Source organism: Capricornis sumatraensis, chromosome 19 (assembly GCF_032405125.1).
Source record: "Capricornis sumatraensis isolate serow.1 chromosome 19, serow.2, whole genome shotgun sequence".
Classification (NCBI taxonomy): Eukaryota; Metazoa; Chordata; class Mammalia; order Artiodactyla; family Bovidae; genus Capricornis; species Capricornis sumatraensis.
The window spans coordinates 31,180,635-31,194,739 of NC_091087.1; the positions used below are offsets into that span (position 1 = coordinate 31,180,635).

Sequence of the window (14,105 nt, forward strand, 5' to 3'; positions counted from 1 at the left end):
AACCAGGCAATCTTTCTTTTTCTCTTATTTTCTGTCTACCTCATTCCCAGGTAATACTAAGGCTTTGGTCTGGTCTACCACCAGCAATGTTGATGGATATATGTATAAACGTACATATATATGTACATACATAAGCGCATATGTATGTACACATATATACTATGAGATATCTCTGGATCCTGGAATAACGCTTTTTCCCTGGGAAATGTGATTCAATAAGGAAATTAAATACTGAAAGTAAAATGTTTTGAAATGCTTACTTTTGATTCTAGGTTTGTTTTTGCTTTCTACATTTTGTGGGTATAGGGCAGGTATTTGGTTTATCTGATTTTATACTTTTTGATAAATTCGAAAATTCAGTAAATGGTTTTCTAAAAATCATGTTACCACAAGTGGTTTTAGAATACAGAACCCAAATAGAATCATAAAACGTGGAAGAAAATTAAAATGTTCTGAGAAAATATTCCCTTTCAAGGAAGATTTTGGTCTTGCCAGTGAGTATGTTTACTTTCAAGGATTAGTTTATTTCAATGCTATATATATTGTTGCCGAATATACAACAAGGTGGATATCTGCCTGATACTTTATTATTACTCTGACTTGAACTTGATGAAGGCGGCAGACACAGACAAAACTGTAGTTCAATCTTACCTAAGAACTGGCACTTGTTTTGAAACATTCACATGCCCTGCACTGCCAGGGTTTAAAGAACCTTTAGCCTGAGACATAAAATTTAAGATAAAATAACAATGAAAAAAGATGTATGATATGTGTGTGTGTGTGTGTGTGTGTGTGTGTGTGTGTGTGTTTTCTTCCCACTAATCACTTATTATGTATGAGGCACTGTGGTACATGGTTTACATGTGTTACTTAGTAGGTGTATTACTATCCTCATTTTGTAGAGGAGAAAACCAAGTAAGAAAGATCAAATAATTTCTCCAAAGTCATAGAACAAGTAAGCTGGGTTTCAAGTCTAGGTCTGACCTCAGAATCAGTGTGTTTAGCCATTATGCTATCCAGAAAAATCCAATTAAACAGCATATTAAAGGAATAATTCACTACAATACTAAGTAGTTTTTATTATAGGTTATAACAATTGATTTGTATTAGGACATCTGCTAAAATATCACATTAAAAGTATCTAATAATCTATTCAACTATCTTTACAAATGCTAAATGGCATTCAGTAAAATTTAATATCCATTCCTGGTTCTTTAAAAAGAAAAGCACTTAGAAATTTTAGACATAGGAAAATGTTTTTAAAATTGTCATTATTTAGAGAAAGTAAGTTCATATACTGAGAACACTCAAGAAAACAGACTGCACAGCTACTGAAACTGTGATGAAAGTGACTCCATCTATGACACTGTCCCATTTCCTTGTATTATAAGGTCCAAAGGGCTAAAAGTCTCATTAGTCCTAATTTCTAAGGTTTCCAAGAATTCTCCCACAGCCATCACTTGTAAGATTAATTACAATCACTCCACATCATGGAAAGGTTGGTGTGTGTATGGTTGTCATACCTACAAAGTGTCTCAGAGCTAAAGGTTCTTTAAATCCTGGCAGTGCAGAGCATGTGAATGTTTCAAAACAAGTGCCACAGGCTCAGACTACATTAGTAATTTTCCATGGCTTCCTGCCATATCTGAGCATTACTGCCTTGAGAGGTGGATGATGAGAACTCTGACAGTTTTGCTGGCCAGAAGACCACAGGTAGCCCCCTTGTCTCCCACACCTGTACTAATGCATTCCTGAACATGTGTGTCAAAGTCAAAAGGGCTTATATATTAGAAGGCAGGTTCTGTTGTATGAGAGGTTAAAAAAAAAAAAAAACTTTAGAATTTTCTCTATGTTCTTATTCTAACTGCCAACTTTAACAGTCATATCAAATAGTACACAAAGCAAAACTCCACTGATCTATGACTTGTCACAGTGTGAACACTCATGTAAACCACTACTCAAGTCAAGAAACATTACTAATCGTCAGAAGGCCCCCTCATGTGTTCTCCCAACCCCACGAACGTAACCACTATCTTGATTTTCACTGTAATCCATTTTAAATTATTTTTTATCACCTAAACATGTAACCCCTTTAGTACATATGTTCAGTTTGGCCTGCTTCTTGGACTTCACGTAAATAGAATCAAACTTATTTTTTTCAATTGTCTTCTTTTGCTCAATATGCTGTGAGATTCATCCATGTCTGCAGTTAACTTGGAGATTATTCTATAAAATTCCATAATTTTTTAAATCTATTTCGAGTTTTTTTTCAGCTTTTGCCTATTAAAATTTTTATTGCTATGAATATTCTTTTTAAATTTTATTTTTTAATTGAAGGATAATTGCTTTACAATATTGGTTTCATTTCTGCCATACATCAAGCTATGAATATTCTTGATACATCTGTCTACTGTGTGTTACACACAGATAGAACAGAAACGAGAGTGGATTTGCCAAGCTATAGGAAGTAACTATCTTCTACCTCAGGAGATAACACCAAGTAATTGCTGACTTGAAGTAGAATTCTAAGTACCAAAAGGTATTATTATTAAAGGCAAGTTAATGACCTGAGAAACGTAAGGTTACTTAACACTGGGTTTTAATTTGGTAGCAAAAAGTGCAAAAAGAAAGAAAATAGTTCAAAAACTCCAAAAAATAACACTTCAATATTATTTTAAAAATAAAATAAAATAAAATAAACCCTCTGAGGGACTTTCCTGGTGGTTCAGTGGTTTAGAATCTACCTGCTAATGCAGGGGACACTGGTTTGATCCCTGGTTGGGGAACTAAAACCCCATATGCCTTGTGGCAACTAAGCCCATCCGCCACAAGTACTGAGGCCAGGCAACCTACAGCCTGCCCGTGCTCTGGAACAAGGGAAGCTGCTGCAATGAGGAGCCCGAGCACCACAGCTAGAGAGGAGCCCCCGCTCCCACAACCAGAGAAAGCCCGAGCACTGCCAAGAAGACCCAGCACAGTCAAAACTAAGTGTGTGAATAAAATCTCACATACACACACACACACACACACACACACACACACACACACATATATATATATAGAGAGAGAGAGAGAGAGAGACAAAGAGAGAGAGACAAAGAGAGAGAGAGAGAGAAAAAGAGAGAAAGAGAGAGAGAGAAAGGGGGAGAGAGAGAAAGAGAGAGAGAGAAAGAGAGAGTAAGAGAGAGAGAGAAAGAGAGAGAGAAAAAGAGAGAAAAAAAGAGAGCGAGAGAGAGAGAGAGAAAGAGAGAGGAAGAGAGAGAGAGAGAAACAGAGAGAAAGAAAGAGAGAGAAAGAGAGAGAGAGAAAGAGATACAGAATATAAACCCATGTAGGTGGTGCTGCAGAAGCAGCTCTTCTTATTCTACTGTGTTACTAGTAGTAGCAAAGTAGAACTACAATACCACCAGCACCTACTACCACTAGTACCACCACCACCAATTTTACTCGGTTGTTTTAAGAATTAAATGAGACATGCAGACTTTAACAGTGACTGCTATGTAATATTTAGTAGATAATTATGTTGATTACTTATAATTATTATTTGACTATAATGATTATGGTTATTAAAGTCCCAGAAAATTGAAAAACAAAAGGAAGGCAGGCCACTATAGGGCCATTCATCAAATAAAAACAAATGATCAATAAATACATTAAAAAATGTTTCAGTATCATTACTAAGCACAGAAAGTGTATACTAACAGTGAACAAACATTTGTCTTCCAGACTGATGAAATTTAAAAAAATTATGATATACAGGGCTGCCAAAAGTTTGGGAAAAGGAACACGTTCAAATATATTTTGCTAGTTACAGTGTAAACTGGTACAGACTTTAAGGATAATATGGATCATAAGCCTAAAAAATATGGCAGCAATATAATATGCCACCTTCTGAGTTAGCAGTCGTTAGCAGTTAGCAGTTTATCTGAACCGAATAATCAGAGCTGTATATATAGATATCTGTAGATATTTGAGTATGCATAGAACAGAGTAGGGATTTATCAACCCAAATGTAGGGTCATAATTATCTCTGCATGGTAACTGAATGATTCTTTTTATTCTTCTGTATTTTCCTAATTGCTATAATAAACATATATTACCTTTGGAATAAAGAGGAAAAACGTAACTCACAAAAAGTTATCTGGGAATAGTTATGCCTATTTTATGACACATATCACTATGATAGAAAAATATTAAGATTTACTGAAGGTTTGTATTAAAATATTAAGATTTACTGTGGAGATGACATCAATAAGGAAGGAAGTCTACCCTAATTACAGCCTAAGTTCACAAAATATGATTTTGTTTTGTTGCCCTGACATGCTGTGTGTGTATATGCTTAAATACGTATTTATGAAAATATTTTATGACTTACACTAAAAATGCAAAATCATGCAAGCAGAGCAGTGAATACTATTAGTAAAATTAAATCTATGATCCAATAACACAATCACAATTCATGTTTAAGTTGAGGGCACTTAATTTTTCTCCAACAACAAACAACATTATAAGTTCAAGGGGTTTAGAAAACACTAAAATATCCCATTGATTCGGGGGCTCCATCTCGGTCATCACCTAACCTTTCTTTTAAGTCATCCAGGCAGCGCTGAAGATGGACTTCCCCTGCTGTGACTAAAACGTGCTCTCCTGTTTCCTGAATTAAGATCTGGACACAAGGATCAGCTTGGTTTAACAGCTTCATTCCTTTGACGAGTTGAGGCATTTCACCTAGGTTAACACAACGAAATATTCATTAAACACAAGGTAACGACTAACATTATCTAAAGACAGCATCCATGGGAAAACTCATGACAGATTCTGAAGGGAAAAGCATAATGCGATGAACTTTTACGATAACGGTTTACTCTGTTTTTCCAAATAATATAGCGATGTGAAGAAAACTATCCGCTAATAATTTATTTGTACAGACAGCTAACATGAGACACATGTCACAAACTTATCATCATCAAGGCTTCCAAAGCTGAGCCATACCACTTCTTCAAACTCTCAGCAGATATAAATTACCATTATTATACTTGTAAATCATCAAAATATATTACAAATGTATATATACATAGAAATGTAATAGAACTCTTTCCATACAGTACCTATAAAACTATAAAATCACTATTCTAACAAGTATGAGAAAAACTGAGGTCAGAAAAAAAAAAATCACCATCTTAATTTCATCAAAATCTGTGTAACTGGTGAGTGGGACTGTAAAAATTGATATCACAACTTAGTCAAGCCAATGGCGCATGTCTTCCATTGGACTGTGTGTAACTTTGTGAGGTGCATTTTTCAGTAATAACAGTCACTATAATCAAGTGCTGCAATAAATGGAGCCTAGAAGCAGATCTGTGCAGCTATCTTATAAAGTGTTATGGTAAGGTTTTAAAAAATAATGAAGCCTCATTGTGGAAGGCAGACTCCAAGATGGCCCCAAGTCACCCTCGTCTTCTGCTAGTCACACTCCAGTGCAGTCCTCTCCCACAGGGAACCGGGCTGGCCTGTCGGACCAACACAATACTGCAGAACTGGTAAGTGACTCCTAAGGCAGATCACAGAAGGCTTCTGCTTTAGTGTCCTGAACCCCTGGCGAAAGCCAGTCACCACACTGCACTCCAGGATCACCAAGCACCGTGAGGAGAGGTCCCTGTGGAGGAGCCCAGGCCCCCAGTGAGCACCGACTTGTGAGGCCCTGTGAGTGAACCACCTTGCAAGTCCAGGTACACTTTCAGATGGCTGCGGCCTGTGGTCACACACAACTACAATTGCAAGAGACCCCCTAACTGAACCCTTCCAGAACTCCTGACCAGAAGAACTGCCAAAATAATGAAAGAGTAGTTACTGCTCTCTCAAGTCACCAAATTTTGGAGCAACATGTTAGGCAATCCTAGGTAACCAACAGAATTATAAACCACAATCACAAATGATTGGGCTGGCCAGAAAGTTCATTTGGGGTTCCCTGTGCCATCATACACATCTGTTAAGGGTCTCCGGGATCCTCAGTAGCTAGGATATGTCTCAGAACCTGGGGCAGAGACAAGCTTTCTGAAGGCCTGGCTCTGAGGAGAGAGGGGATATACAGATGCATGGGCAGTGAGGCTACTACACACGCCAACAGAAATCTGTGTTTGTGAGCAAATCACACGTTTGCTCTCTGGTTCCCCTAGAGCAGTCTGGAAGACACTTCACTGGCTACCCCTGAACACTGGGAACAGCAGAGTCGCGGGCAACAGGGGGTGAGTGACAGGTACAGGAAGTAAAGTACAAGAGTCAGTGAGGACTGGCCTGGCACATGGTAGGAACCGAAGACTAAGTATTAGTTATTAATACTCTAGGGCCTGGTGTGTGTGGGTATCACACAGCCAGACAGAAAGGGGCAGGGAGTGCTTTCCAAACACAAAAGGAATGCCAGATGATCTAGCACACCCACGGGGGAGCAGATGTGAATTCTGAATCAAGCAGTCTTGTATAAGATTCTAAAGAACCAGTCACATAAAACATGAGCTTTGCTGAGACACGACCCTGTGCCAGGGTTCTGGGGGATGCAAAGATGACCGTGTTTCTGCCATAAAGAAGAAGATAAAGTCTCCCTGGATAGCAAAGGTGCCTAAAGATGCCAGGTTCCTAAGATAGAGGTTAGATTCCCCTGGAAATGGTGGTGGTCTGTATGGCCTAATGGCTGTGTAAGTTATATACCCCTGTTATGTACCTCCAGGAAAATTCACAGTCTATTACTGAAACAAACCAGGAGAAACCAAGCATTAAATGCATGCATTAAAAAAATGTAATGAACATCACATGCTTTTAAAAACAAGGTCATCTTACTTGGGTGTTTTGGTTCAATAGCAACCCTCACAATAGGGGTGGCTTCGAAGTTGAGAGGTATGAATGGGGGGCAGGATGGTGAGGTACACAGTGTGGCCGACTTTAGCACGAAGTCCTGAAGGCCTCCAATTCCTGCAGGGAGGAAAAGACCCATGGAGTCAATAAAATAAGACAAATTCTGAATTTATGTTAGAAAAATAACGTCAACCCAGGATATATGTCACAGATAAAAAACACTTAAGAAATCAGGCTAAAACGTACCTACTTTGACCACAGCAGTGATCCTGCTGAGATATGTATGTTTGAAGACATCAATTACTTTTTAAATTGGAACTCTAAAATTTTTAAATACATTAATTTGATGAAGATGAGTCTCTACTGAAATAATCTCTTTTGCCAAATCGACTTCCATGTGGGTAAACAGAATTTTAGAGACTTTCAGATGAGACTATCAGTTACCCCCCACCCCACCCCTCTCCTGCCCTGATCCACTTCAGGCTCCCAGCTGGGAGTTGCATAAGTTTCTAGAGCAGGGGTTTCCACCCTCTGGGCTGCATACGGGCATCTCCTGTCAGATCGGGTGGTGGCATCAGACTAGAAATAAAGTGCACAATAAACATAATGTACTTGAATCATCCTGAAATCATCCCCACACCCCCAGTCTGTGAAAAAACCGTTTTCCATGACACTGGTCCCTGGTGCCAAAAAGGTTGGGGACCCCTGCTCTAGGGGATACATATTTGTCTTTGAACAGATAGGAACAGAGAGAATGCCTCCAAAAGTGAGATGAAGGGGTCATACTGAACATCACATCCAGAGTAAGAGGAGACAACACTTTAGAACAAATTAAGAAACATATGGGCTTCCCTGATAGCTCAGCTGGTAGAGGATCCACCTGCAACGTGGGAAGATCTGCTGGAGAAGGGATAGGCTACCCACTCCAGTATTCTTGGGCTTCCCTTGTGGTTCAGCTGGTAAAGAATCCACCTGCAATGCGGGAGACCTGGGTTCAATCCCTGGGTTGGGAAGATCCCCTGGAGAAGGGAAAGGCTACCCACTCCAGTATTCTGGCCTGGAGAATTCCATGGACTGTATAGTCCATGGGGTAGCAAAGAGTCGGACACGACTGAACAACTTTCACTTTCACTTTCAGAAACATATAGAAGGGCCATTTTTGTGCTTTTGGTTTCAGTTCAGTTCAGTTCAGTCACTCAGTCGCGTCCGACTCTTTGCGACCCCATGAATCGCAGCACACCAGGCCTCTCTGTCCACGCTGCTAAGTCACTTTAGTCGTGTCTGACTCTGTGCAACCCCATAGACGGCAGCCCAAGAGGCTCCCCCATCCCTGGGATTCTCCAAGGAAGAACACTGGAGTGGGTTGCCATTTCCTTCTTCAATGCATGAAAGTGAAAAGTGAAAGTGAGGTCGCTCAGTTGTGTCCAACTCTTAGCGACCCCATGGTCTGCAGCCTACCAGGCTCCTCCGTCCATGGGATTTTCCAGGCAAGAGTACTGGAGTAGGGTGCCATTGCCTTCTCCCTCCTGTCCATAAGGTAAACATTAAAGAGGGCGTGGAAGGAGAGGTCACCTGTTTTAGGAGAAAGTGACACAGCTGAAAGGGGCAGGGATATTCAAGCAGCATTCTGCTTCTCCGTCTCCAGTTTAGAGACAAGTATGGAAAGCAAACAACCCTGCTGCTGTTGGCTGACAAATGGATGTAAAGGTACAGGGTGCTGGGGTGCCACACTATGAACCACCCGTCCTGGAGGAGGGAACTGAAGCAGAGCTTTCTGACATACAAGCCCAGAAGGTGGCAGAGGTCTCTGAGTCTGATCACACAGGGTGAAAAGCCCCCTCCAGCTGCCCCTCCTGAAAGTCTCCACACATCACTCTCCCCACTACATTACAGGGTCACTCCAGCTATAGGAACACTTTCTTCACATTGGGCTGGAATAGGTCTCCCCCATCTCTAAACACTGTTCTGAGTTCCATTCCTCAAAGGTCCACAGAAAACGTACTTCTTCCACTTTTACCAACTACCCTTAGGTTTCAGAGGCATCCGTCAGGCCCTTTTAATCCCTTTCTGTCTCACACTAAACCTCATTAGGTCCTTTGACTTTAACTCATGACATGACCACTAGAACTTTCCTGTGCAGGGGACGCTCTTCAGACTGATATCTCCAAGGTGCCGCCAGTTCATTTCCTTGGTCAAGGTCTACACTTCTTACTGCTGTGCGTCTTGGCCCAGCACACAGAGACATCTGTGCCTGGCCATGGCTTCCTGTTAACGTCCCTCACGTACCATGGCAGACCCAGGTCTGCCCAAACCTCCATCAAGTCTACTAGAAATAACAACATCTGCCATGAATACAGGGGGTGAGGACAACCTCACAGTAAATACTCCCCTCAAACCTCATCCATCCTGCTCTGACCTCTGGCGAGCAGGCACTTCCTTCCTGCTCAGATAGCACATGGTTTCAAGGGAAAGATAAATGCTGGTCTCTCCTCTGTGTCACCAGGGAAGCAGGCTGCAGATGGTCACTATATTCTGAACACTGTCTCTGTAAAACCTTCTGGTTTACATTTTTGCTGTTCTTGCTACTTAGATATGCTCAAATTTGTGAACGTGATTGCAACTCCCCTAAAAACAGAAAAACAAAAAGTCAATACTACAGTATTCCTAGTCAAGATGAAGATTTTAAGGAAAAGATTATGCTCCAATGACAGTCTTTGGAGCTATTTGGGTGAATCACAATAAAATGATTTAAAACTCACTTTGAGAATTTCTTGTTGCACTATCAGATAATTATTAAGTATAGAACTTTATACAAAACACATTTTAAAACAAGCTTTCTGTTTTAAAAATGATGCCATCAGATACAATTAAAAAACAAAAAACAGGGACTTCCCTGGTGGTCCAGTGGCTAATACTCTTTGCTCTCACTGCAGGGAGTCAGGGTTTGATCCCTGGTCAGGGAACTAGATCCCACAAACTTCAACTACGAATTTGCATGATGCAACTAAAGATCGCACATACCACAACTAAGACCCAGTGCAGCCAAAAAAATAAACAAAAATTGAAAAAAATAAATAAAACAAACCACCATATCCCCATGTAATACCATTCTAATACTGTCACTATATTCATTTGATATATTTCCGTTTTTAGTCCCTCCTCTATTGGCACACATAATTTACACTGTTATACTCTCCATATAGCATCACTGACTCAATGGACATGAATTTGAGCAAACTCCGGGATGCCTGACATGCTGTAGTTCATGGGGTCACAAAGAGTCGGACACGACTTAGTGACTGAACAACAACAAAATTTCCATATAATTCTGTGCCATTTTTTTTCCCCCTATTTAAATCATGGGATTTTCACTTCACTTGTTTAAATCACAACTGTATCAGTTAAGGAGGAATGATTCCTTCACATACAGTACACCTGCTCAAGCATTTAACTGCGGGACTGAAGGACATGTTCCCTTCAGGGAATTATTTTTAGAATTTCTGGAATAGGAGAATTGATAGGTCAGAAAAAAAAATATGTAAAATTAGCATTGCATGAATTTGTTTCAAGGATTAAAGAGGATGCAAAGTTTTTTCCATGCATATTTCTAAAAAAGCATATGATTTAAAGAAAAGAAAGAAAAAACAGGCTGAGGAATATGAAGCAAACAGAATTTACTAAACAGCAAGAATTCTAGCTTGTTTTCATACAAGCCAGTAACTTTTGTCTGACTGTAGATGAAGGAGCCAAGTCCTCGCTGGTCCCAATTCTTCTCTATATAACAAGGAATATTAGCTATTTTGGGAGAGTGAACTCTGGCTTGGGGTTCCCAGGTAGCTCAGCGGTAAACAATCTGCTTGCCAATGCAGGAGATGCAAGAGACACCACTTCAATCCCTGGGTTGGGAAGATCCCCTGGATGAGGAAGTGGTAACCCAATCCAGTATTCTTGCCTGGGAAATCCTATGGACAGAGGAGCCAACTGGGTTACAGTCCATGGGGTTGTACAGAATCGGACATGACTGAGCATGCACTCATAAACTCTAGCTCACAGACCGGGGTGACACCCGAGTAAACACCGAGTTCTCCCACTGGACACACTGGTCCTTACCAGAGTATATACCATACCCTTCAAATGCTTCTTAATCAAAAATCAGCATTTTTGCAAACACCGTCAGACCAAAATTTTTTTCCAGGCTGTCTGTTTCCTGTTACTAATGATTCCATTTTTAGTTGTTTGAGAAACTACTATACTGTTGTCCAGTGGCTGTACCAATTCACATTCACACCAACAGTGTAGAAGGGTTCCCTTTTCTCCACAGCCTCACCAATATTTGTTATCTGTGTTGTTTTTGATGATGGCCATTCTGACAGGTGTGAGGTGGTGTCTCATCATGCTTCTGATTTGTGCTTCCCTGATAATTAGCGATGCTGAGCATCTTTTCAAGGGTCTGTTGGCCATCTGTTTCCCCTTTGGAAAAATATCTATTTAATTCTTTGGCCCATGTTTTTAGTCAGATTGATTTTTTTTTTATGTTGAGTTATACTAGCTGTTTATATATGTTGGCTATTAACCCCTTATTGGTCATATCATTCGCATATAATGATATGCAAAAAGATATTTCAAATAAAAAGTAAATGTGTTATTTACAGAAGCCAAGATTTGGCAGCATATCTTGGCTATGAATGGATAAAGACTGTATGTATACAATGGAATACTACTAAGCCATAAAAAAGAATGAAAATATTGCCATTTGCAGCAACATGGAAGCACTCGATGGGCATTATGCTAACTGAAATAAGTCAGAGAAAGACAAATACTGTATGATATCATTTACTCTTGGAATCTAAAAAGTACAACAAACAAAGAAGCAGACTCCCAGATATGAAGAACCAACTAGTGGCTCCCAGTGGGGAGCGACGCGGGCAATACAGAGGAGGGGGAGGCCAAGGCACAAAATTACTGCGTGTACAATAGGCCTAAGGCTCTACTATACCATAGGGGGAGTACAGTCAATATGTTATAATAACTGTAAATGGAAAGTAACCTTTAATATTTGTATATAAATTGTTTAAAAAGTATTCCGTAAACAAGCAACATGAAGGGGCACAGCTTTTATGATGTGAGACTGGAAATACTGTGTGGGGCTGGAGAGACGGACGGGCCTTTTGTCGACAACTGTTTTCCTTTAATGACCCCCTGCTGCACAGGTTCAACAGTCGAAAATGAGGTCACACTGGCAGCAGGAACTGGTGAAGTCACTACTGAGTTCTAACGCCGCTTCGTGGGGACGAGACTGCAAGCTGTCTGGACAGAGGACAGCATTACTATCTTTAGCAAAGTTTAGATGTGTAAAGTGGTCTTTCATTGCCAGTATAAAAATATGATTGGAATTGAAAAAAAAAAAAAAGGAACTTTGTGGTAAAACATGTTAGGGCTCTAGACAGAATATGGTCACCTAATCTCCAAAGTTTTATTTCAGGCCAACTTGGACATCACTACACCCAGAACCACCAGCCTGTTCCTCCTAAACTGTTTAATAAGCCCAAGTTAATGGATTTCTTTAAATCTTCACAGTAAATCCAAGGTATGTACCGTGGATGTCTATAGAGCCTCAGGCCTATGACAGTAATAAACACTGCTTTAGAAGACACATGAGGGTTCAGACAACTATCACACACAAGAAATGTCTTTTCTAAAGTACAGGTTCGAAGAGTAGTTGTTGAGAACCCAGAAAACCTTCGTTCTGGTCCTTCTGTCTTTGAATATCAAGGAAGCCCACATCCTCTGCCTCTCATTTGTGTCTTTATTCTGCACTTTTCCTATCAAACTCGGATTCTACTCTCTGTGAGTCAACTACAAAGGCTATCAGGGGATCCATGTGCTTTATAACCCTTGTCATGGAGGCAGCAGGCAGGCAGCTATGATATAATAAATAAGAAATAGGCCTTTTCCAAGCCTGCTTGCCTAGCATCTCCAGCAGAAACCAGTACTGCTAATGTTTTCAGAGGATTATCAAGTCTGTCCATTATGCTAAACACGTTTCTTAAATCAACTGCCCTTTAGCTTCTTGGTGTTAAAAGGAGGCCCAAGGGAAAACTCTCGCAAAATGACATCACTGTGTCAGGATTTTTTTTTTTTTCTTCTCCTAGGGACAGATGGAGCTCATAACCAGCTAATAACAGTTTTTAAGAAAGTTTCATCAGGATCTGGGGCCTTTTTCTCAACAGAGGGACTACAATAAATGGAAAATGTAACACCTTAAGAATCAAAGCCTTTTTTTTTTTTAAAGTGCTATAGGCTTGCTGTCTTCGTCTGTACTTCACTGTGGAGTTTCAATTTGTGCATCAGGACCACTTTCATTTATGCCCCCAACCACCATTCCTGTGAAACAGAATCACTTGGTAGAGCTGGCTGTCACCAAGGGAATTAACACAGTTGGAAGGGTCTAGGATTCAACAGGGGAAGAAATTTCATCGTGGACCTGGAGGCAACGCAGAGCACCTGAATGGTGCCGAATGGTGTATCTCAAGGTGAATGAAAGGGTAGTCAGTATAAAACAGTCTTCTGTTGTCTCTGGGCATGTGATGTCATGATAAAGAATCTACTGATGCTAACCCGGGAGAAAGAATGACGCACATGACTAAAATATTTGAAAACATTTTCCATTAGAACAGAAATAGATGTGAAGGAACCCAGCATATATTAATACAAAAGTGCTGGGATGCAATGGGAACCCAAAGTGGTTTCAGAATACCTGGTGCACAGAACACAGTCGGGGGGCTAGTGAAACAGGAGGCTGAAGGAAAGCAGAGACAGACTGTCAAGAGATGTGGATATCAACTGAGTTTAGACTTTAATGAGCTAGATGAAGCGAGGGTAAGGTGTCAAGTCTTGGTGGTTACTTAGGAATTGGAAAGAAGGGACAAGGAGAAACGAGGATGAAATCCAGACTTCTAACTTGGAAAACTAAGCAGATGATTACTTAGTCAAAGCATTTCTCAACTCTTGAGGTTCATAATTTTTTCCTACCATTTTTACTAGTTCTTTATGTAATAAACACTTTAACTCATCACATTTTTTCCTTCAGACTACAGTTTCCCTGTTTATTTTGCTTCTATTTTTTCTTTTTAGTATCTTTTTGAGCTTTTTCTATTTGGCATCTAAACTCCAGAGCTTATAAAGTTGTGCTTTCAAAGAACTGAAATTGATTCAATATTCAGTTACTTTTCGAATAACTTAGTTTTCAGGGCAGG

General features: G+C 40.1%; 1 protein-coding gene across 2 annotated transcripts in view; it reads right to left on the reverse strand.

Moving 5' to 3' along the window:
- EFL1 (elongation factor like GTPase 1) overlaps nt 1–14,105 on the reverse strand; it is a 111,632-nt gene that overhangs the window by 21,966 nt on the left and 75,561 nt on the right. For both annotated transcript variants that reach the window (XM_068990936.1, XM_068990937.1), the window contains exons 16-17: nt 6,835–6,966; nt 4,581–4,728 (exon numbers count right to left, since the gene is read on the reverse strand). In XM_068990936.1, the coding sequence (XP_068847037.1) occupies nt 4,581–4,728; nt 6,835–6,966 (280 nt within the window). The remainder of the gene's footprint in view (nt 1–4,580; nt 4,729–6,834; nt 6,967–14,105) is intronic.